This window comes from Pieris napi, chromosome 15 (assembly GCF_905475465.1).
Source record: "Pieris napi chromosome 15, ilPieNapi1.2, whole genome shotgun sequence".
Lineage (NCBI taxonomy): Eukaryota > Metazoa > Arthropoda > Insecta > Lepidoptera > Pieridae > Pieris > Pieris napi.
In genome coordinates this window covers 3527324-3554239 of record NC_062248.1, presented here as the reverse complement: position 1 = coordinate 3554239, position 26916 = coordinate 3527324, and the positions used below count along the sequence as shown (strand labels likewise).

At 31.7% G+C, this 26916-nt stretch overlaps 1 protein-coding gene across 4 annotated transcripts in view; it reads left to right on the top strand.

Annotated features, from left to right (window-relative positions):
- The first annotated feature begins 532 nt into the window (after window positions 1–532).
- The window catches only part of LOC125056478, a 105019-nt gene continuing 78635 nt past the window's right edge, over window positions 533–26916 (top strand). For 2 of the 4 annotated variants that reach the window (XM_047659590.1, XM_047659586.1), the window contains exons 1-2: window positions 533–830; window positions 14522–14780. In XM_047659590.1, coding sequence (XP_047515546.1) covers window positions 14636–14780 — 145 coding nt within the window. In that variant the 5' untranslated portion in view covers window positions 533–830; window positions 14522–14635. Of the gene's footprint in view, window positions 901–14521; window positions 14781–26916 lie in introns of all 4 variants that reach the window. The other 2 variants (XM_047659589.1, XM_047659588.1) reach the window with 2 other exon arrangements.

The window sequence follows — 26916 nt, the reverse complement described above, 5'->3', positions numbered from 1 at the left end:
AAAAGTTCAATCGGTTTAATGTCGTTGTTTAATATAAACTAATTCATAAAACATGTATAAAACTGTATTTTTTGACTAGAATATTAAAATATCGAAGAAAGAAACACTACATATATAATTTTATTGACTGAAGATAGCATAAATATATTTAAATATAAAAATAGTCGGCTCTATGTAAATAAGACTATAACATAAATCAAAATGAAATCAATGTCTCTCAAGTAAGTCAATGCCAATACACAGTGCAAAAAATATAATAAACAAATTTAACCGATCTTTTGTTTAATACAATTGAATACATTTGAATGTAGTTTTTACTTTTTTATAATTTAATTATTGTTTATATGACCAATAACTTTAACATAAATTACATTTTAAACTATTCAGTAACCTCTAGGCTCTAAATTTCAATTTAACTGCGTTTCCTAGCTGTAAGAATCAAGTCGTTACAACAAGTTTCGTGTAACGAAACGTATCGAAGTCTACGTTTATACACCGGCGGCCGGGCAAAAACCCTTCGTTCTGGGGGCTGGGTATATTCAGTTTGTCGGATGCGCGCGCTTCGAGCGTACGTGGTTGTCGTATATCATTGTTCATCTCATACAAAATACAACAATATAACCCAAAAATATTCATACAGATCAACAAAACATTTATAAATATAAAGTGTATGTGTTAAATGAAGTGCTTTCTGTTATGAATTGTGAAAAAACTGCAATATACTAGTGGTAATGACAAGAAGCTTTGCACAGCGTCCTAGTATCTTGAATAATGATATAAAACAACATTTTGTACGGCGATAAATCGGTCGTAACTGGGCTGTTTAATCGGTAATGTGCTATCAGACCCGGGGTAAAGATAGGGGTTATTGATATAAAATAAATTTTGAGTGAAATAAGTGTGAGTGTCCCGTATAATATGCTAATCAGAATTTCTTGAAACCGTCATACAAAAACCTCTGCACTAGATACTGCAGTGCGATTTGTGTTGCAAATTTTGAACTCTTAATATTCAGCTTTTTAATTATATTTTAGTAAATTAATGTGGAAGATATTTAGTAGAGTTTCAACGATTTCATTAATTGTTATCGCAAATCATTTAAAATATACAGGACGTCTTGGTTCCATGTCCGGTTTTTATTTAAATTGCAAGATTATCCCTCATTATGACTTATTTTTAACCGTCTTCATAAAACACGAAAGAGGTTTACAATTCCACGAGTGGTTTGTAAAAGGTAATTTGTTTAAATTCCTTTGTTAAATATGTACGAGTTCACATACTGTAAATTTAGTAATTACCTACTGAATTTATAAGGTAATAAATGAACATAATTTAGTAAGGCTTTTTTTTCCTTTGTGCACACGAAATGTAAACAAAAGGAACAGCTGAATATATTGCGAAATTGTTTTTCGTAATAATTTCATTTATGGTAAATTAAATGTTTTTGACAATATACAAAGCGAAGTTTTATGAATTTTTTTAATATACAAAAGTAATATACTTTTTATTATTTAAATACGTCAAGAATGTTTTAACAATTAAAGTTAGTATAACATTTTAATCTGTTTTATTTCTTGAAATATTAAGGTAATTCAATTGCATTTTATTGATACTTCGTACTTCTAATCGTAAAATTCGTGGTATTACTTTAATTTTATGTATAACATTTCAGTTACCAAAACTGCTGGTAATTGTTAGTGCGTTTTTGCATAATTGTTTTGTAAGATTTTTTGTTCTTTACTAGAAAAAATATTTTATATTAGAGGTGAGGAATCAGCTTTTACTTACAAGTAAAGTTATTTTAAAACAACCGTAATTCGTAGGCATTTTAACGAAATATGCAAGTAATTATATTTTCTTTTTAATTAACTGTCAACTTTTAACCGAGTTAGTGGTTAGTTCCACGATTTTTTCCATTTTATATTTCTAATTAATTATCAAGTCGAGTGAAAACTTTTTAATAGCTTGGCAACTCGGCAACCGGTCACAAGCAATTCTATTCTTCTGTTCCATTTTACAACCTATTTCTTATATTCTTTTCAAAGAATTCGCGGCTTTGATTTGAAAATGGAATCTAAAACTGCTTTGTGTGATATTTTTTTTTCTTTTATACGCAAGGTACAAAAAATTGGTGCGAATTGTAAACCTCATGGGAACTTCTAGTTTCGTAACTCAAAAGAAATATAATCTTTGGAGTGTCATATTATTACCAAAAATTAAATACTTCTCAATTTTAAATATAATTGGATTGCTGTCTGACTAGCCTCCGTGGCTTGATTACATTACACATAACCCGACGTCCTGGTTTTGGGTGTACCCAGGGAAGACCCTTCACTTACTTCTCACGATCAATGATATAGAAATGTCCAACAGCAAAAATAAGTAATTGTTATTCTACTTTTTCATCGTTGAGAAACTTGGTGTAGGTTTCGGGATTCACTGGCGTCATTATGCTATACTTCTAAAACCACTTATTATTTATAGACAGAGGGAATTAGGGTGCATAATTAGGAAACCTAGGTTTATCCACCATGATGACATTGAACACGTTGGGTTACATCCATGGCATATGAGACTAACAGCCGCACTAAGAGTTCTTGATTTAGAGTGTAAGCTATTAAACATTTAAATACAAATTAATTAATCCGAGAAAAAATATTAAAGGTCTTTTATTTATTTACACTTCGTTGCATTACAATATAAAAAATTAACATAATTAAATATAAAGGAGGGCAACTGGCGGCCTTATCGCTTTCGAGCGATCTCTTCCAGGCAACCACTGTGAGAAAAGAAAAAAAAAATGTATTAAATTAGATGAGGTAGGCAAGAAGTGCAAAAATACATATTACATATAGTTATTAAGAAAAAAAGAAACTAAACAGGAACAAAAAACAAACTAAACTAATAAAGGATACATGAAAAATAAAAAGTGCACATGAATCATAATAATTTAATTTAAGATCAGTCTCACGTCAGTGGGATACGATGTGGACAGGTAATGTTTGTATAGAAGAAATTTAAAGGAAGATAGAGAAGGAGCTAAGCGAATAGGGACGGGAAGTGATTTCCATAGCCTAACTGCAGAGACCTTAAAGGACTCGCCAAGAAAGGAGGAGTTATAAGATGGGATTTCAAGATCTTTCAGTTCTTGTTCCTTATTCCTACCGTTACAGTTAATATAATGGATGATTATAGGTTGTCGTTTAACAATAAGACGTACCTCCCACAGTATAGAAAAAGCCTATAACAAATTATCAAATCCATTGAACATACTTCTAATTACTCAACAGTTTAATTTAGTATGAGTGCATGAAAAATCGTGGCTAGAAAATATAATTCGTCTCACTGTATGAAATCTTATGTGAAATGAACTCACGTTATGGATATTGAAGTGATAAATCAAAGGTATTTGAGAATGGGTGAATAACGTAGGTTCCGGCATAAAATTTATTGTTTTACTATTAACATCACTTGTAGCGTTATTTATTGCACAGAAATAAGGTCATGATAAGATACTAGTTCTTAGCGGAATTCGTATTGTTGTCCGACAAGGGCGTTTAGAAAATTAATCTTAGGAGAGAAATTGCAGTTTTTGATTTAAATACGTGCGCTTTAGTAGCAAATACTCTTAAAGAAGACTTTCCTATTCCTAACATAGTCCAACATGTTTCTATAATAATAATAATAAATCGTTTATTTACCAAGATAGTGGTACAATTAGATCGATTTATAAATATCCGCACAATCAGCCATATAAATAGGCATGAAAATGTCATATTAGTTTTTATTTATAATAAGATCATTAACATAATATGATAATAATAAGTTGAGTTACATGATATAATGAAGATATAATTCATATTTCTATTCGTAGTCATAAATATTATATATCCTCACAGCTATTGAATGTTCCTTTACACTTGTGTCATTAAAAAAAAATTGTTTTTAATTTTGGTTCATAATATGTTTATAAATAAATCATTTTAAAGAAGAGTTGGGTAAATTATGACTATTTAAAATTATATTTTTTAGATTTAACTAAGCGTTTCTAAAAAACCGATTTAGTACGGCAGCACATCTCGGCCCTACAATGTTTTGTTTTTGACAAGGGTATATAATAGTACGTTTATATATGTAGCTATACCATATAGTTTCCAATGACAACTAATTAAAAAAAATATTGTATGTTGCTATCATCCATGAAATAGCTTAAAAACGTTGTTTCCTATACCAAAGTACTTAAAGATTAAAGCATAATACCAGAGAATAGTAAATGATTCAAAACGAGTTTCAATAAAATAATGCCGTAAGAAAAAGTACTGCGCCAGCAGACGTCTGGCCAAAAGAAATAAAAGCATCATGTGGAACCAACAAAAATAAGAACAGAAAACTATTCGTTCACTACGTCTTATTTCTTTAACTCCGGAAGTTATCAACAATTCGACCGGTTTTGTTCCATTGGTTTGGTATGATCAAATTATTTAAGGTTCAAGATACAAATCAAATTATGTTTTTAATGATAGGTTTTATCGTTTAGAATTACGAGAAAGTTACAAAAATACTACAAATTGAACCTAATTCAAATGTTAGCTGAAAAGGAAAAAACTCTAAGTGCAGTTTTTAAAAATCCTTTTTTATGGTTAAAAGTTTGATTGTTTCATTGTCTATGGTATATTATAAATTATTGTTAGACTATGGTTCAATCTAATGAAACTATCTATACAGCGTCTGCATTAAAACCAGTTCGTGTTTTCGTAGATAAGCGTTTATACTATAAAAGAAGTTGGAACTATATTTTTAAAAACAACACTTGTCCGAATTTCCCCTAAAATTATAAAAGGTAGAAAATAAAACTAATTCGGTTTCATCTATCAAAGTGTTGAGAGTATGGATCGATGATGTCATTTTAGAACAGTAAATGATGTTTGAACCAACTCCGTGACTCAGTGGTTAATATGGCGTACAACCGGCGATTATTTCCTTGTAATATGTATTTACTAATTTAAAAAAAATATCAAACAGACAAGTCTGCCCCACCGCGGGCTTCTTGAACTCATACTAATGATGTTTCCATTAATCCAGTCCAAAGAGAATTTAAATTGTATCAAATGTATTTTCTATTTTAATAATATCACCCTTCAAAGTACTAAACGAGCGCTCAAGCGAAAAAACGGGACCGCTGGTTGCTCTGTCACTTGTGACTGACAGCTGTCAGGTGAATTTGACATTTTATCCTTTACACGAAAGTAACCAATGTCTCCCCACAATAAAGGTTATTTTCCTTAAATATTTGCGTTCTATTTTTGTTCCGCGCGTGAGAACGACATCGCTATGTTACTGTTATATCATGCGATTAATTTGTCCTGGTAAATGGGTATTATTTATGTGTTACAGATTAAAATTATGTTCAACGTTATTAGAACTTTAGGCTTCTAACAGTCATTATATTATTCTAAAGTAGCTGAACCTCATTGCACTATGTTTCTTAACGATATAGGTTAACCTCTCATTAACTAATTTTGTAGCTGTATTATTCTTCACATATGTTACCATTACAGATATTTCACAGACCCTGAATACGACTGAAACAATTTTATCATAAGTTTAATGAACTTTGGCAAGTAGTAATTTTCACATATTAGTTTCCGATTAAAAGTCATAGTGTTCAGCTCATTCTTTCTGTCTTCTTCCACTGCAGGACATAGGCCTCTCCCCTAAATTAAAAGAGGCTATACTTGTCGCACTTAATACATGTATCATGTAAGAGTAAACTTGGTTTTCGTTAATTATGTAAAAACGTATCGTTTTAAGTATGTAATTAATTATATGTAATTAATTTCAGCTAGTTTCAATTCAAGAATATTAGAGCAACGTTAAACATTTTTTCTTGTGAATAACCATGCATAGCATGTCCTGTGGGTATTATTTTTTTTATAAATAAATCGGACTTTGTGTGGCGTTTGGATTTATTAAAATAAGCTTTCTTCGAAATTTGCTCTATTTAGGGAACTCTTCCTCCACACTTTGAAGACGGAAGTGATTCGCAAAGTGTGGTGTTAAACAAAGCGAGTTTTTTCGATTCAAATTACCTTTGTTCTTATCACAAAATTACATGTTTCGGAGTTCGGACACAGACAGAATGATGTTGATGTTAGAGAGTTCCACTGTGGAACTATTTAGACAATCATCTATAATTTCAAAGTTACAGCCAAACATTAAGTATTCTGTAGAATGTTGTAAAAGTATAGACCAAATACAGAATAAGAACCGAATTTTCATTGCAGATATATACGTTTAAAAACAGAACAATTTCCGCAAACGCTAGAGATAAATTAACAACGAATAATGTGGTATAATTCTAACTGTAATATATCTTCGGAATCGTCGTTTTTAGATAAACAAAGTTGGCAAACGTTTAGGAATATGTTACTTATATTAAAGAAATCTGTAGAATTTTTAATTTGTAGCTGTAAACTTCGCATCGATTTGCTTCGAATGGATTTCTAAACAAGGATTTTTTCGGATGCTAAAGCTTTGTTTATAAGTATCTCTCATACATCAGATGTTACGGGTATAGCCTAATTAGCTTACACATTTTTTATATATGTTTAATAGACTGATTCAAAATGTTTTTTTTTTTGAGTAATACATATATATATCAATGTATAATTTTCGTTTTTTAAAGCCCTGTAACTTTTTTCTTATGCATTTTAGCGAAAAAATGAAAGACCTTTTTTGTAGAGACCTTGTTTACTACAAGACGCCAAAAGGGAAATTTGAAAAAAAAAATAAAGAAAAGAATTTTCGGCGATTTACAATGAAAATAGAGAAAAAAGTTTTTTTTATGCATTTTAAATGGGAAAGGGAACCCCCTCATGCGCCCCCAATTTTCATGATATCCAGCTCATTTTTAGGAGGTTTTTTTTTTGTCTAACAAAGAAGCTTTTTATATATTTACTAAAAAAATATATATATTTTGAATCAGTCTAATGTTTAAAGTCTGTTTGTGTCTTATTCTTGTCTGATGAGTCTACATAATTAGCTAGCTGACAAACGTTGTTTGGTAGTCTAAATTAATTCTTCTGACAGTTGAAGATTATTATAGTACTAATATTGCTGGTAATAAATAGGGGTTGGTAGCAGGGTGAAAATTACGGGTTGTGTGTAGTTTTAATGAGCCACCCTTATCACTTAGGCGTATAAAAATACGACCAGACTCAGACCTGCTGAATAATCAAAAAAAATCATAATAATCAGTCAAGCTAAGGGAGGACTTTTTGAAGTTATACCTACTTGTTTTGGCGCGTTAGGGAAAAATGATGCCCGCGCACACGGTCACAAAAAACCGACACCCGCACTTATCAGTTTTTTGTGAAATATAAATAAACTTTATTTAACTAGATAATGCGTTATAATAAAACTTTCAATGTATTAAATACCTTTTTTCTATTGGTAGTTCGTTTTTTCTACAAACGTAGAATAAAGCGAAAGATAACATTTTTAAAAATAATTTTTATCTTATTACGCCAAAGAAACGCGTGTACATAGGTACACACACATGTTTTTTTTATAGTTGTATATTGTTTATAAGTTAGCAATCATAACAATCAAATATAGAATATTTACAATTTTCTTAACCTACACCTAATAATAAAATTAATAAATAGAAAATTAAAACAAATTTAAAAAGTATGGTCCTTGTGGCAGTGTACCTTCAAGGCAGCATTTCCTCGCTGTATTGCGATACTTATTCATTGAGGAAAGCACCAGCTCTGGGGTCACCGGTACTACCAGGCGCCAACTTAAATCTTTAATTAGCGCCTGTGCACTTGAACCCCACAGCGCAAGATTCTCTACAGTTTTTGGTAAATTGCATACATTGCTCAAACTCGCATAATATATTAATTGAATGAACTAGCCATCCTCAAAAGATCGTCTTTCTGCATAAATTATATCCCTTTAGCAGGGAACTCTATAACTGGAGTGCAATTTACATTAATTAGAACTTTAAGTTATAACTTATTTCACTTGAGTTTCGAAATCAATATGTTAGGAACTTGATATTAGGGTGGTAAACTTGGGATGAATTAAATGTGAAGTTGTATATAAATATCTTGATTGACCTAATTTAAAATACTTATTTCAACAAACGTAATAATTATACAAACGATTTAACTACAAATATTATTTATATACAAGTAAAAGTAAGTTTAAAGCTGTTATCATAATTTCTAAGTTCAATTATTTATTATAATATGTATAGAGATTACAGAACCAACGTGTAAAAATGCCAGTTAATTTATGGCGATGTTATCCTTTTATTTTTTAATTACAAATAAAAACAAATTATATAAATAATTAGGGATGCAATGGGCGGCCTTATCGCTAACAAGCGGTGTGTTCCAGGCAACCCTAGTAAGGAATAAAAACTAAGGGTAGAGTGCAAAAAGTGCATAACCAAAACAACAAAAATAAAATTACAAGTAACAATTTATACAATTACCAAAGTTAATCTAAATAATGAATTACAATGCAAAGGTTAAAATTAAGCAGGATAGGATTTTAAATTAAAATATCTTTTAGCACGTTATAATTCTGAGTTCAATTGACTGGAAGAAATTGCTTATTAGCGACAAAAGCCACCATTAAAACTTTTATTCGTAAATTATTAATAAAAATATACGTTGAATGTAGCCAAAGGTTCCAACTTTCATATGTTATTCAATACACAAAATAATTCAGTTTAAATTGAACGGGAATTAACGAGGGTTGCTATTCCGATCCCTATATTTGTTTCCCTGCTCATAAACATTATTTCAATACATTTTAGTACTCCTAATTGATAATTAATCGTTCTATTTGTTACATATATAACTATATATTTCAAATTGAAATACACGTTTGTAGCTTTCATATAAATTTTGTATATCGTATTGCCATGGTTTACGAAAATACATTACGTAAAGTGTTTCAGTGGGCTTTATTTCCTGAGTTCGTGGATCCTAATTCCAGCTGTGGAACGATTTTTTCCTTAAATATCAGCAATAAGCACGTATTCATATAATGGTGTACGTTTATTTCAAAACGGTAGGACGTTTCGTAGGAGACAAGGTACTAATGTGGCTACTCGCAGCAGCAGGTTCCACTTATTATAAGCCTTTATTTATTTCCATCCTTAGAAATAAAATATTTACAACGGCAGGAACCACATAATGGCACACAATTAAAATCTGACAAGTATCGTTTATCAATTAACGAAAAATAACAAGGCAATATGCCATAACAAATTGAAATCAAATACATTTATTTGGGACGGCGCAAAAGAAATAAAAGTTCAAACAATAATGATAACAAAAAGACAATAAGGAAACGTAGAAATGATTCGGCATGAAAAGGGGAGGTAAATGTAAATGCTGATTTGCAGAAGTTCTCCAATGTGGCAAATCCAAAAGCTAGTACCAAAACGTAACCTAAAAACGATACCAAAACTAAAAGAGTACAGTCAACATAGTCCGCCAAGGATCGTTCAAGCAACTATAAATATTAATATACTAAACTTCATACGACATACCCTTTTCAATCCCGCGTCCAAGTTTGACCCACTTATTTCCGGTTGAGTGAAAACCTCTGAAAGGTGGAATAAAAACCTAGTTGACTGAAATAATTGGTATGGAGTTTGCGAATACATTCACCGTCTCTATGACGTGATGAAAAAGTACTGTAATGACTGGAACATGAATGAAATGACTCAAAACTATTTATCATTTTCAAGTTGTAGTATTGCATTAACAAAGTAATTAGGTTTCTTTTTTTTATTTAAAAGGAGGCAAACGGGCAGGAGGCTCATCGATTTTTAAGTGATACCGGCGCCTATAGACACTCACATTACCAGAAGGCAAGTGCGTTGTCGGCCTTTTAGAAATCGGTATCAGGGGTGACTACGGCAAGAGGCATCCGGAATGGATAAGCCTACGTTTTGGGCATGTCTTTTTAGACGGCTCCAGATCCTATGCCTGGGCTATAAGTAGTTAAACTGATGACGTAATAGCGTTTCTATCGCTTTGTATTAAAGTGTATTTTACAGTGCAGCGACAATTATAAGTAACGACCTGATCATCTTTTAGGTAACTCTTACCGATTTTTCCAACTTACTCCGTCACTGAAATAAATGTACAGTATATATTATTATTACTACATACTTCGATGTATGTATTATGTACATAACTCTATATTTTTCATTTGATGAAGACAGCCAACTCTAGCGAAAGATGATATCCCCATAGCCAATTCTAATTAGAGATGTAGGCATTATCTTTATAATATTTTTTCCTGTCATATTTCGATAAAGCCGAAGTATCGCTCCAGGCTAAGCGCAATCGATTTGTTAGGGATTGATTAGAGATTATCGTTAACATTCCGAACAATAGACAATTCATCTACAATCTAGACGAGAACTATCGCGTTTGTAGTAAAGCTTAAAACGCTCCAAATAAAACCTTATCCTTAAAGCTGTTAATTGGTTGCATCAATAGAGGCGTCTTATAACATGCAAGCGATTGAACCTTAATACTAGCGAGTGTTCATAATGTTTAAAATGTTTACGATATATGCTATAGTTTAACGATTATACTTGTACCCCATAAACAAATGTATTGTAAGGGATTGACAAGAGATGTTTGTGGGGTTTTTAATTTTACTATAAACGCGATAGTTTTCGTCTAGATTGTAATGTATTGTCTATCTCTAATCAACCGCTTACATTTGTAAGCGTATATATTGTATACGTTGCCTGTAACATTTTAAACCACATAAAAAATAATAACATTGTGGGATAACAGGCAACGTATATTATCATATAATATATTAATAAAAAAATTAAGTAAGCCTTTCAAACACGTTAATAAAATTATTACGATAAAAATCAACTTAAAATTCCAAGATAATTTACGGATGTGCGTTCTATAGATGACTACACATTTCCAATACACTAATACCATAGTATTATATAGCTATGAATTATGATTGCCCGAAGGCAGTACATCTGTTTTCGAGCGACCCCCCCAAGATAACTATACATATACCGTACCAATCTTGCCTGAAGCTAGGGAAAGTCGCAAGGCGTGTTTATGGTTGTTATGTACATGGATTTTTACAATGTAACAATCAATTTGCACATGATAAAATTTAACTATATGACTGTGATTTTTTGTTGCAATATAGGGAAGATAGATAGATGGTTAAGCCCCCTAGTTGTTGCAGCGGCAGGTAAATTGTTGAATAAACTAAATATTTAGTAATAAAGGATTTAAGTTGACGCCTGGTAGATAGTACCAGTGAGTTGCTCGCTCAACGAATATGTATCACAATACAGCGAGGAAATGCTACCAGCGTTAAAGGTATACTGCCACAGGGACCAAACTTTTTAAATTTGTTTTAATTTTCTTTTAAATATTTAGTTTAAATAACAATATTTAAACTAACTATCTAACTAACCAACTAACTAATTAACAAGGTAATTCTTATCGGAAGTAAAAACCGTAACAAAACTAAAACTAAAAAAACTAAATGTCTGAATCATGATTTATTCAAAATCTCGACAAAGCCAGAGATGTTCTTTTTTTATAAACATTCTAAATGATTTTAAAAGCAGCTGCTAATAGCGGACATGCAAGATCCATTATTTATGTTTTTGTGGTTCCCTTGTATCTCAATACAACGTGATTAACAGAAAAAAACCTTAACCACAGACACCTGGCACTTAAACCACATGAAAACATCTTGATACTTGATATATTAAATATATAAACAGAAATATTTCTTTATTATAGCGTAGCATAACAAGGATAATTGCTGTCGATTAAGTAATCTAGATTAAAGACTACATTTTTTAGGCCTTAATAGCCTTAAATCAATACTTTAAAAGGCCGGCAACGCACTCGCGAGCCCTCTGGCCCTGAATACCTTTTAGGTCTGGGCCTCAGATTTCGGACTCTGTTACGTGATCATTGTATTAGGAAAGTTCCTCACCATGTTTTCCTTCGGGCAAGTGTTTAATACGCACATAGACAGAAAGTCCATTGGTGCCCAGCCGGGGATCAAACCAACGACCCCATAGAGGATAGACACACGTTGAAGCCACTAGGCGAATACTGCTCTGAAAAAATCTATATTTATTTTTATCCTAAAAAGCCAATCTATAATAATGTTATACAATAAATAGTTAGGTATATAACCTTATTATAGATTATATTTCAAAACCAAGCTTAAATCTAAAAGCTAAATAAATGACTACTATTGATACTCATCAATTAAAAATAAGCTATGTAGTGTAAAATTTCAAAAATTTTATAATTTGAATGGGATTTTAAACAATGCGGAACCTTTTAACAAAAGTAGAGCTTTTTAATCCGTTGACTAAGTTTATACATTTAAAAGCTTCCGAGCGTAATTTTACAGCCAATTACCCTATAAAAGATTATTGTTATGTATGATAATATCTTCAACATTTCAATACACCCTTCATAAATGTTTACCAATTTCAATTTGAAATCGGCATTCATATTATAATTACTATATTTAGTTAAGCAATATTATGCTTTATCAATATAGAAATTGACTCCATTTTTATTTTTATTATTGTTTGAGCTGTTCAATATAATTAAAACTTTTTTTATCGGAGCCATTTTTTTATTTAAGCCACACAATGGCGTTAATATGACATTGCAATAACTAATCACAATCTCGAATTAAATCTGTTACCAAACTACGTCTGAAAAGCTAAAATATCTAAATAATTATTTTTAATAAATAAATAAAAATTAAATGTAATAGCATATTAAAGAAGTTTTATATATATTTTTCTACTATTTTTTTGTTCTAGTTGGTACTTTTGTAGAAAAGACTAGTTTAATAATAATATTATGTAATATTGTAATAATGTTTACAAAAACGTAAAATTCAGTTTTTTAAAAACGCCTTACATATGTTTATTATTACGCAAGAAGCGTCGATAAAGCCAGTATACATCATAGCTGTAAATACCTTATTAGTTATATAACCTGTGGCCGTAATACGCTCCTAAATTCGTGTTCATAACTCGAAATTCCCTGCCTAATAATGTTATTTTTATTCTACCAATAAGCAGATCGCGTGACTTAAGCGAAAGCACTGAAAAATTTCCCGCACTTCTTATAACCGTTATTACCATTACATAAGGTTCAGTTTCGAATGTTTCCGAATTGTTTTAGGAAAGTAGAAGCATGAATTATGGTGTTCAGTACGTCATTGTCCCGAAAGGCATATGATCGAGTGCTTCATAATGGTTGTTCGCGATGGCTTTTGTCTATTTGTCTAGTAACATTATTTGAAACTTAAGTGAGGTCCGTGGAGATCACAAATATTTATTAACGGCAAGTTTTAGCTTCCAAATATAAACATGATTTCTTTTGTAGAATCGATGATGTTAGTAGAATACCAGTAGATATCCCAAACATCCCATCATTCCATTTGTCCCTCCTTTCCGGAGAACGCGTTTTGGCCAAAATTCACCGATGTCCAGATTGAGCAATCTGGTTAACGAGCTGGATCTAGATATCCATAGTTGCTCCCCTCACACTTTAAGAGCGATTTTCGTTTAATGTTTATTTAAATTATATTATTGTTTTGCTTACTTTCATTTTATTATTTCTTATATGCTATGTTTACCTGTAAGTGCTTAACACATTAAAAATTGTATTTTATTTTTCTTTTATCAATGTATCAGTGTGCCGAGCGTTGGCAAGCTTTTATAAATATATACCAAAAACCTATGTGCGGTCTAAAAATAATGAACATAAAACTAGCAGTATTGACCTTGTGGCTTCAGCGAGCGACTCTCATCCCTGAGGTAACTCAACTCTCAACTCGTAGGTTTGATCCCCGACTGTGCACCAATAGACTTTCTTTCTACGTGCGCATTTAACATTCGCTTATCGCAGATTTCTGTATCATGCAACAGATACAGAAATCTGAAGCCCAGACCTAAAAAGATATTTTTTTTAAATTACGTCTTTGGTTGACTCGAGTACCTTATTAAATAAAACTTGGAGGCAAATAAACGCGTCATTATGATTAGGTACATTATTTACATAACTCGATATTTCAAGTGGTTTTCAGCATCCATGGTCATCGAGAGACAGTCACATGATGACTAATAACTATTATAAATAGAGTATATTGCAAAGTTAAAATTAACGCCATCTATTTTCGCAAAGTTAGTAATTGTAACAATTCGCAAAAAAAAATTGTATTTCATACATAAAGAAACTGCACTGTTAGTTGCAACTCTTATGAAGCTTTTTTCCGAATGATTTTACTATTTAGGTCATAAAAACATTACGCATTAAATAGATGACAGTCTTTCTTTCTGTTCCTCGGGCCTAGGAAAAAAAAAGAGAGGAACTTTTTTTGAAAAGTCTAATAGCGATATTAGAAGGACACTCTGCTTATTTCCTATCTAGAATTAAATTATTATTCTTATTAGGTGAACAGTTAACATGATATTAAAGTGAAAGATACGATTTTTAATGTTAAAAATGTGTCAATTATAAAATGAAGTGTAGAGTTCACTTTTCTGGCCAATGAGATTGTATGGAATATGGCACGGCAGAGGCCGACTACAAGGCACTTTCATAACCAGCCTGAGCTGCGCCGTGGAGACAGTTCCGGGCTCATGCTGAGATGGATCTTCTTAGGCTGGCTGGCCAGCTGTGGGCCGCTGGGGAACACCGTAAAACAAGATGGTGAGTTAATATTCTAATTTTCCTATGAGTATTAAGTTTGTCACGTATTTTTGACATTAAGGAAAAAATATTATATTTTATATTATTCGTGCATTCATAATTGAGGCACAATCGAACAGGCGAGTCACTTAGAATTCATTGAAACCGTAAACATTGGCTTATTTTAGTGTAAGTTAAAAGTAAATCGTGAATAAAAAACCTATCTGACCAAAAAATTTCAAGGAAAGAATTCTCTTATTTTATTGTCATACATTTTTCGTTAACTAGGTAATTCCATTTTATTCGATAGACGTCAAGTGACGTCACCAGAAGTGACTGTGCAAGATCCTAGTCTGTGTTAAGGCCCATTTACATGATGCCATTTTCTTGCCTGTAGCATACAATTATATCAACGCAATAAATGAATTGCATAGTCTAAACAAAACGTAACATTCTTGATCAATGGGAAAAGTTTCCTTTCAAAACTATTATTGATGTAAACAGCACGTACAATAATTTCTTACGCAATTCTTGTACGCAATTATCTCTTCATTTACAAACATGAGTACAGTGAGTGAGGGTGTGTTAAATTAAATTAAATAAAAATTAAATAAATTAAAAATTAATTTAGTTTAAATTCTTTATTTTGTTTGTCTTCCTTCGGTCCGAAACCGTCAACTTCAAATTCCTGTGAAAATGCTGCTAGCGCATCGGTTCTTATAATTTACATTTTCGGTATCCCATAAACACTCATGACTGCGATAAATCTCAATGAACTTTATTATATCAGCAGAACTGAATTTAAACACCTTTTTACTCATATTCATACCTCTCTGTTGGATGGTTCTAATCTTTTAAGAAGACTGAGCTCTGGTGGTGAGGGTCTATTTTAAAAAAAACTATAATTTATGTTTATAAAGAGCCAAAGATGTTACACTATCTGCGTCTAGAATAGAAGTACTAAAGACAAAAAACAGAAACTATCTTTTTATATAAAATTCAAACAGGTATTCTTTATATTCTAAACTAAAACTTTTTCTTTACATGTGACAAGTGTTACCTGCCTTTATTACATTAATATTTACATATTCAAACTCCAACACTCTTCTAAAATATTTAAGACTTGAATGAAAAATTTGTCAATGCAAATACGTGCAATACTTGCACGAAAGCGCCATTAAATGGTATAGGCACGTACAAGTCTGTGTTTAGACAAGACAATACTTGAAAGCAATAATCTCCTTAAAATAGTTGCATTGGTGTAAACAAAAGGCATGTGCAATTATTTCCTTGTCAATACTTGAATACAATACTTGCATTCAAGTTTTCAAGTGTAAACAGTTGCATACAATCCTTGAACGGCAATTATTGCGCTTCATTTATTGCATTCAATTATTGCTCTGGTATGTACAAGAAAATGGCATCATGTAAATGGGCCTTAAAATTCTGAATTTTGGCAGTCATTTCCACTGTGACAATGGGTATGTTCCGATATACTCTGGGACCACTGTACAGAGTACCGCCAATTTAGTATACTGTGAAACCGTTTCTCTATAGCCAGCTATACTGGTTACAATTTAAAACGGAACGCAGTCCAGTATACTAGTCAGCTTCGTTTTTCGACACAGTTTTCAAATGAGTGCATCAAAGTTTTTCAATTCAACAAGAAAAACTATTATTGGAGTATTATCGCATTAAAAAAATCTATATTAATATTAACTGTCAATTGAATTAATACTACAAAGAAAGTAAGTTAGAATTTTAAATGTTTGTTATTAAACTGTAAGTTAGATCAGCCGTTAGGCATTCAAGTGGTTTTGATTGATCACGTGATCAAAGCACTGCGAGTACCTTACCTCGAAAACGCCAGTGCTCGCAGTAGAAGTATAGCGGGGATTTGTGACGTCATATATTTCCCTAGGACGCTGCGGCTGTATACTGGCAGTCCATAGCGGAACGAATTTTTGAACAGTGGGAGCACTATACAGTACTCGCAGTGTATATCGGAACATACCCTTTATCGTATAATTTTGAGTCTTTTTGATTCGTATTTTAAATTGAAGGTCTTATCACAATGCATTAAGTTACCGTTTTTATTCATCAAGCACAGAACATTAACAAATGAGGCCTGCATTAAGGAGTTTATTCTAACCACAGAGCACCTTAATACTGTTTAAATAAATCCTCTTTATACATGTTATTATTTTTCGTTGCCAACCGTAACGGAGGGCTAGACAATAGTTATAAAAACAGTCTTTTGTCTCGCCCCTGACAGCAATTAATGTATTTCACCTTTATCATAGCTTGATAGAGCTATATAGCTGCCCAAAAAATTCTGCGCTTCATTTGTGTTAACTGTCAATATCAACTGTCCTAAAATTATATGTCGTAACGACATGAAATTTGGTAATTTATTTATTGACTAATTTTTACTGTGATTTTAATACAACGATCTAATAGGAAATTAAATACGTAGTTAAATTTGTCTTTAGCGGGTTTTATAAGTCCCTGAAGTGGGCTATTAAATAATGTGTAATAAGGTGTAATGGTTGCAGCTCCTTACAAACGTTGTGTAAAAAAAAAAACTTGGCGATTAAAAAGAGTGGCGGAGAGTTTATTGCCAGTTCTTCTCTTTCGTTCTACGCCCTTGATTTGAGAACTGGCAGTAAATGTAAAATTAGAAGCATTAATATGTATTTCTTTAATGACGCATCACAAGTGTACATTGTGTTTTTTTTAAACAAATTTTTATAAAATTTTTTGATTATCATGAATATTACTTTTATTTAAAAAAAATTTTTTTTTTTCTATACTTTGTTATATATATGGTTGTTTTTGTTAATTTTAGAAGTTTTAGAAAAAAAATGAAAAGAAGTTGAATATTTGCTTATAACAAATTGGTAAGTTAATAAACAATAGAATTGTTGATTAAAAAAAATGTTTCTGTTACTTTATAGAAGACTGTCAATTATGATTTTTTGAAAAAAAAAATTTCTTTACTAATTATTTAAACAATAGAAAATTAAAAAAAACTATTATAAACAATTAAAAATTGTTATTAAGGAAAAAATTTTTTTTTAAATCATAAAATTTTTAATGTAATAAAGTTGTGTTAAATTTTTTTTTTTAAATATTGATTTAATCAATTTGTTTAAAAAACAATTATCAACAAATGGCGAGAATTTTTTTTTCGCAAATCAATAAATACCTTGTATTAATAAAAAACGATTATATGATGATTTAGAAAAAAAAATATGTTTTTAACAACATTACATGGATTTTTAAGTTTTTGTTTAAGTAAAAAAATTGTTATAAACAAAGTATAAATATTTTTTTAACTTTTATGGCACGATCTTGATAAGTATGTATGTAAGAAAGGCTCTACGAAGCGAAATATTTTTACGACCATTATTTAAACATTTTTTTTTCACTTTCTATTAAGACGGTCGTTCGAGAAAATTTCGTTAGTTAACAATTATTTAACTTGTTGAAAAATTAACTTTAACTAAAATTTTCAACGGGAATAAATTAATTATAGTGTTCAGAACACACCACAATTTTTTCAAATTTAAAAAAAAAAAATTCAATACCTTAAATAAATTAATTAATGTGCCGTACTCGCTTTTGACGCCACGCGCGAATCCTAAAAATGTCACCCGCAGACCTATTTTCAGCGTTAAATTAACATTATAAATAATGGAGATAGAGTTCCGGGAGTTTGGAGTTTTTTATTGGAAATTTCCTCTTCTTTCAGAATCTTTATTTGAAATTTCTTAAATATTAATAGTTTATTAAATACTAGCTGACCCGGCTAACTTCGTTCCGCCTTAATAATAATATCGTTGTTACTTTAGTTAAACTTATTTTAGAATTTCATTAAGGTGATAACTTTTTTTGCAAATAGAGAAATGTTTTATTGCTTGCCATTGCAAAAGAAGAATGGCAGTTTTACACATTAGGCCTCTTCTCTCTATCGCCAATATTGCGATACTGCATGTTAAAGCACTTTCTGCTTTACAACATTTTTTGATGAGGTAACACATGTTTTCGATCAAGATCAAAGCCCGGTTAATGGTTATGCATCTCCTCATTTACCTCAAGTTCGGAATTTCTTGAAGTCGAATTTCACGAATTCGACGTAAAATGATGCGTAGTTTTGTCAACAAATGTCACCACATGCCGTGTGCATTCGTAAAATTAATTAATTTATTTATTGTTATTCGATAACTTATCCGATATTTTACTACTTATTCTGCTATTCGGAGTGGAGAAAAATCCATCAAAAAAGACATAACTAACATCGGTTCAGCCGATCTCAAGTTATAAGTGTTGTAACAAACACGACTTTCTTTTATATATATAGATTGGCAAAAAACTAAATGCCATTTTTTTCATCTTTAATGGTCTATAACTTTTGCAATTTTTTATGCGCTAATACTCGCTTTTAGCACATTTTTCTAGACGTCATTCCGGATCCAATGAGCTATCGCACATAATTTTAAGAGCAGTATCTCTATTTTGTTCCATTTTCAACTTGTCGACTAGACTACTACGTGAATAAATGATTTTTGAATTTGAATTTTGACATAGTATGTCTTTGTAAAATCATTAAGAATAATCTGTTGTGGTAGCACACGTTTATTTTATTTTCATTTTACAAGAACGGCGTGAATTATGACTTATTTACTATACCAGCTTCTCCGGAAATACACGTTTGTGGCAACTTCGTAGCTTTTATAACTTCCCAGACGTCTAGATTTTAAGAAGTCTTAAGTAGCCTGGTGTTGTAAAAAACCTAAAATAACCATAAAGTTTTTTGAAGACATTCCAAACCAAATCATGAACCTAAGGGCATATGACTGTCAAAACAACATACAAGCTTACTTTCTCTTAAGGTAAAATTAAGCGTCGTGAAGAAACCGGAATACCCTAGAACCAAAGACGGCTTGAGTCAGACACAGAAGGCACCTTCTTGCCTAATAGAAAAAACAAATGATGACGAAACAGACACATAAATCTAAAGAGCTAAAAGGTTGTAGCGCCACTGGTATTACACAATACAAAGTAATTAAGCCAATTATAATTCAGGAATTTAATGTAAGTTCTATCTTGTTAATACATGTATACTATATAGGTTCTAAACTTACAACTAGCGATGTAAGTGCGTGCTCCTATTTCACCATGCCTCCTGCTGATAGAGGACACATCTTTGTTTCTAATTTATGTTATTATTATTAATTATTTAAAATGTCACATGGGACAAGTTGTAATGGTTGCAGCTCCTTAGAAACATTTTGTAGAACAAAAAAAAATGGCGATTAAAAAGAGTGGCGGAGAGTTTATTGCCAGTTCTTCTCTCCCGTTCTACGCCCTTGATTTGAGAACTGGCAGTAAATGTAAAATTAGAAGCATTAATATTTACTGACGAGTCATAACTCATAAGTGTAAATTATATTACCTATATGATTAAATGATTTTTTACTTTACTTTACTTTAGCAAACCGTCAATTTTTGCGTCATATTGGATAATATAAAAAATATGCTAAATGTGCCCTTAGCATCTGAAGAAATCGCAAGTTCCGACCTTTGTGAACGACTCCGTAAATCATCGATGTCGTTAAATTATGCGTTATGATTGATATTCCTTCCAAGTTGACATTACGCACTTTGAAAGATGTGTTAAAATTTGGTTTCTGATAGATGTAATACACAAACTAACTGTAATGCCTTCATAATTAAGAAGATAAAATTTGTATTCTTTTCAGCTACTATATATGTTACTTCAAGTTTGTAGAAAACATTTGGAAGCAAAATATTTTTTAAATAAACGCGTCCACAGAACTCTTGGTCATTGACCTCTCAAAGGTCACGAACCAATACCCTGACCTATCAGCTGTTCATTCAATATATGTAGTAGTACCGAAATAGTGATGTCAATCCTATTGGAATAGGCTCAATACAAAATACTGTTTCATATTAAGCCTTAAAAGTTCAAAAGGTTCTAGTTACGTAGTATGCCTCTAGTGCAATACGTATTACTTGTTGGCCCGTTGCTTTGTTGCGCTCAAAGACTTCAATTGAAACGCTATAGATCTGAACAAGCTGCCTCGCTCCGCTGCTCCTAATAAATTGTAACTAGGTTGCTGACTGGGTTCAATTAAAATTCAAAGAAGAAAAAATTACTTTGCCACGATTGAAGACGCTAATTGCATTGGGGAAAACTAAGTTATCCAACAATTGTGGCTTTTTATTTTACGAAAATCGATTTCTTTTGTTTGTTACAAAAGCTTCGTAGCGATGAGTACACGTAAGATTAGATGTTATACATGATTATCACATTATTAATTATTTATATTTATAGTTTTAATGCATATTAATAGAGGTCTAACTTTTGAATATTTTTCATTTAAATTCGTTCTTCAGTTAAGATAATATTTTCATCAAAAGGCATAAGGGCTATTGCCTAATCAAATTTAATTTAAAAAATCTATAGCTCTAGTTTTGTTACATTAATAATAATTAAAAATTAATAAATAGAAAATTAAAACAAACTTAAAAAGTTTGCTTCCGCAAGTTTGCTTGTGGCAGTGTAGGTAACTTTAACGCTGTCAGCATTACTTATACATTAATCAAATATTTAATGATATTTTTTTTTCAATTTCGATAATCTTGACTTCCAATATAACCTAAGTTGGCTACAACGGTGAAAAACGCAATAATATTAAGGAATACAAAAACATTAAAGTAAATGTAATAAAGTCCTGTACATTTAATTTACAACGGATGTACATTAATTCTAAAAAACCTCATCTTCTAACAGTAAGTGAATTGTTTCCCCAAAGTAATCAAGTCTGAATTAAAATCTGTAATAGGCCTTAACCTGGGAGGGAGGAATGACAAAGCGTTTGTCATGGAGTCGTTAGGGAGGGACATCACTCAGTGTGTTTCCTTCGCTAGCGTTGCTTGCCAAGCTAACAATCGAAGCAATAGTACTCAAGATTGCTTGAATTAGTAGGGTGTAACTTATGCCATGTTCAACAAGGTTTACCTATATTAGAGTGATTCTGTCTCTTCCAATCTGAATAGGCCAATCTGTATTTCTATTTGAAGACATGAAATAATTGAATTATTATTGACGTGTGGTAGAATCTTAAGAAGGCTTTATAGTTTGAATATAAGTCTCAAATTTCTTCTCAGATTTCTAAATCTGTTTCATGATCATTTGTCAATGTAATAGGCAAGTAGGTGATCAGCCTCCCGTGCCTGACAATCGCTGTCGACTTTTTTGGGTCTTAGGCAAGCCGGTTTCCTCATGATGTTTTCCTCCACCATACGAGTGAGTATACGCACATAGAAATAAAGTCCATTGGTGCACAGATCGAACCTACGACCTCAAGGAGAAGAGAAGGCTGAAACCTCTAGGCCATCACTGCTCAATATACAATAATATCGTACATACCTACACAGTTGTTTGGAGCCTCCTCATAAGCATAATTCATGAGCCTAAACCAGCTCCTATACTAAAACAAAACCGATTTTTATTTGCTTTTATTACATGTGCATGTACTTTCATATAAAGAAGACACAGATCTTTGGCCCATACGGAATATTTTACTATTAAAACCAGATCCTAAACTCTGCATAATATTTTTGTAGAACATCAGAAGGCTGTACTAATATTTTAAAAGCTTAGCTAATGTTCAGGTAGCGACTGATCTCTGGGGGCTAATTCATTGATGTATCATCATTCATCCGTATTTCTGTTATAAAATAAACTAATCAAATTAAATTATTCCCCTGTGTATATAAAACTATTATTATATAGCGATTACCAAACATGAGGTCGTGAGTTGGAAACCTGGCTGTGCCCTAATGGTATTCATTTCTATTGTGTTATAATTTATTGTATAGCCATAGGACAGTGATGTATGATATAATTTTTTTTTTTGACTGGATTATGAAGTTATTATATTAATTTTAGTTTTTGTTTTTTTTAAATAGTTGCAGCAGAAGACTGCTGTTTCTTTTCGACACTGCTTAGAATTTAACTGACTTTGAATTTCAATACTTTTAACTAGATAGAAATGTTATTGCACGTTCGTAGCGCTTAGATGCAGGGCTGTGTGCTTATCTATAAATCATGTTAATGATGAGGTATGAATATTGATATGTACAAACATGGATATGTCCCCAATTAATTAAATCATATACGTCTATTCATATATATATATAATAGCCTTTATTTCCAAAACTTAATTATAATAGATTAGAAGTTTAATTGATTTTGAATTGAAAAATTAACTTTTAACATTAGGGTAAAATACACTTTAACATTTAGGAATAATCATTTGCTTGTTAGGTTTTGGTTTGTCCACCGTTGGACATAGGCCTACATCCGTTTCCACTCGTGTCTGTCGTGGGCCATGCGCGGCCAGGTCGCGCTGGTACCAATGCAGCATTCTCTCGCTCCATCGGTTGTCGCACTTTCTTTGCTGTGTGCCCCACCCAACGCCATTTCAGGCGGCACATATTCATATATATATATTCGTATTAATTCATTAAAAAAAAACAAAAAAAAAGCTTAAAATACTTCACATTATAATGCCTGGATCCCCATTTCTTAGAAATTACTAAGCCGATTTTGGTGAAGCAACAATTCGTGTTGGAAATTTCGAGAAATTTGTGTAATATCCAATTCCGAAAATACGGTAATAATTTTTGTGAGTCGGTTAAAAAGTCCTTGGTGATTTGATTTTGTTTTTGTATCCCTGTCTGCATTACGATTACGTTTATAAGGATTCTAAATGGAGTCAATAAGTCGATTATCAAAGCTTTGTGTGCCTAGAAATACTTGAACATCTAAGAAAATCTTTTATAAGATGCTTTTGTTAACATTCTTTCATTATCTTGTTTTGTATGAGATGAAAAGATGAAATATATGAAGATATTAAAATGTTTAAATTTTTGCAAATGATGCAACCGAAATAATTCCAGGTATCATAAGCACCACCTCAATGTTTGGGAAACTTCTACAGTCTGGTTCTTTTGGTATTTTCTCTAGTGGAAGTCTTTTCTAGGAGATACGACCTCCAAACAAATAAGACAGTCTTTTAAAGGACGGCATAACACCCGCTAACATGTAGCCCATTGGCTGCGGCAGCTGCCTTTTATGGTCTCTCCCTATGTTAGTTTCAATAACATATTAGAATTCTTTATAACGATATACTTTGTAAGTCGTCCATTAATTGGAAAAATCCAAAAAAATAGCAGTAACGTCTATTTAAGGGTTTTGAAGAAAGTTTTTGCTATACCAAAACATGTATCAATTTAGGAGTCAGTGATTAATGACGCTGTTTATCAATTACAGTTGTCAGTAGCACCTTGGGGTGAAATTTCAAGGGGACATAATGGTTACTTAAGATATCTATCGTTTATTTATCTCACCGCCCTTATCGCAGTATTTTATATGTTTTGACAGTTATATTTTAAGTTTTTTTTGTTTATATATATAGAACCTAAGTACAAAACCACGGACATTGTAGTAGGTATGATGGATGTCTTTGATCGTTTTTATTTATAGGCAAGTAAGTCAGCCACCTGTGCCTGACACTTACATTCGATTTTCGGGTGTTAGACATCTCGTCTATCCTACGTTTCCCACGCCATACACCTCTTAAACAAACCATACACCTATTAAACAAACCATACAACTATTAAACAAACCATACAACTTTTAAACAAACATTTGTGAGGTCTTCGCTGCGTTACTTTCTTTTCCAACTTAACTCAAAACCAAAGACGCTGCAACCTTTTAGGTCTGGTCCTCACACTTCTGTATCTATTTCGAGATCATTGGTGTTTCCTAATAGGCAAGTAGTAGCTTTCTGTGTCTGACACAAGTTGTCGTTTTGGGTCTAAAGCATTCTGGTCTCATTCGTGGAAATATTGACGGAAGAGTTTAAACAAACAGAATAGAGAGATATTTTCGAAAATACAACACCGTAACGCGAGGCTGTACTAAACTGAATCGATAAAACAAAAGAAAACTAACAACTAAAATTACAATTAAGTTTTACATAATATCGAATGTAAAGGAATATTAACAGTTCATGTTGCAAATTTGTTCCGTTTTGCTCTCAGCAAATTGATAAACAATCTATTATCAATTTAACAAGTTATAATAAAAACATTTAAGAATGAACAAGTACCGGGATGTTTATTCTATATTAATAATAAGAGAACCTCATTTACGATAGCATTATACAATTGAACTTATAATACAATTGAACTTTTAAATGGTATTTTCATTTTTCTTTCTATTATTATCATTTTTCTAATAGCACAGAATAACTTATATAATTAAGACAGCATATTTATGCCAGAAATGTTACTGTAAGCACTGTCTTGTAACTGATTTGTGTAATAATTATATGTACTAATTAACGTAAACTAGTGTATAATGTATGTACTTACTAGATGTTTATGTGGTCGTCAAAAAAATTTGGCAATCAAACAAAACGTTTTCAATACCATTTACTATTAAATAATTAACGAAATTATATCAGAGAATAGACGATATGACCCATTGGTGTGTTTGATTACCACATTATTGCAAGGTACCTAAGACATTTACGGCCGGATTAAATTACCGTTTGTTGCCATGGTTACGAATTTTTTTCCACGTATATGGTTACCATGGTAACAAATTCGACTCAATGGTCCTTCAATTATGGTATAATTATGAGACACAAGTTAGGTGATATGATGCGCAAGTCGTTCTTAAGTATTTTTTCATACGAAAGGGACATGCGCGAACTTTTAATCACCCATCTTACTCAACATTTCTATCACCAAACTCCTCATTTAAACGTTATTCGTACACGGCTCGCTGCTACGGCGCAGATTCCAAAGTCGTTCTACTTTTTAATCACGAAAAGTACACATCCAACCGCTTAATACTTCAGTTACACTATGAAAAGTTAATTGTTTTTTAATAAATACCACGAGCGGGCTGAGCGTGTTAACCTAATTTGTTCCAGTTTACCGGTAGAAATTTCAAGCTGGTTTTTAACTCGCAGTTTTAGGTTTAAAACTACGCCGTTTTACTCGAATTTTGGGTATTTTAGAAGTTTAATTGCTAACGGCTTCGGGTTATTGTAGTGAATGAGATATTGTTGCTTCACGGTTGAAAATTTCACGTTAGAGTTTTATCGAATTTCAATTTAAAGTACCATAGAACAGACTTCGCAAAACAAATACGAAACTGTTTCATTTTTATTTCACTAAGATTATCATGTAAAATTAACTAACTAAAGAAAATCTTGATCGGTTTAATGGTTGAAAATAGTATATAATAAAGCACATATTAGCTTAGGTTACTTATTATTTATATTTAATTTATATTCGAGTTATGGAGTATCTATTCAATCGTGTAATCTGTATCATATTAAAGAAGTTTCACTTCAAAAATTGCGAACCAAACAACAAACCACAGGAAATAGACAATAAATTATAACAGAGGTTTGCTCCAAGTCAAAACAAATTAGTATTGTTACAATTGCAGACTGGCAAAGCCTCGCCGTTACTTCAATCTATTCTAAGGCACTTAGATTATGCTTTGTTAGTCAATCAAAAGTGCATTTAGTTGCGTTCGAAGTAATAAGGACTCTTCAATTTTAATTTAATCTTCACATTTTCTGTGTATCGGATGTTTTGCTAATATCTATCAAAAGACAAACAATTTCACGCACTATCTTAATATAATATATAAATTACGTGTCACGTTGTTTGTCCGCTATGGACTCCTAAACTACCGAACTGATATCAATCAAATTTGCACACCGTGTGTAGTTTAATCCAACTTAAAATATAGGATAGCTTACATCTCAATTTATACCCGCAATATTATTTTATTGCAAAATATTTGTTTTTTATTTGATGTCACAATTGTAACAGATGGCGCTGTGTTGAAAGTACCAACTTTTCACATAAGGGGGCGTCCATAAATTACGTGAGGTGTTTTTTTAAATTTTCTGTGACTCCCTCCCCCCCTGGTGAGATGTCGTGAGATTTTATTCAACCCCCTCCCCCATCCCCCAATCTCACGTGAGATTATTCAAAATGTGGGTTTCTTACGTAAACGCTTTGGAATGTTATT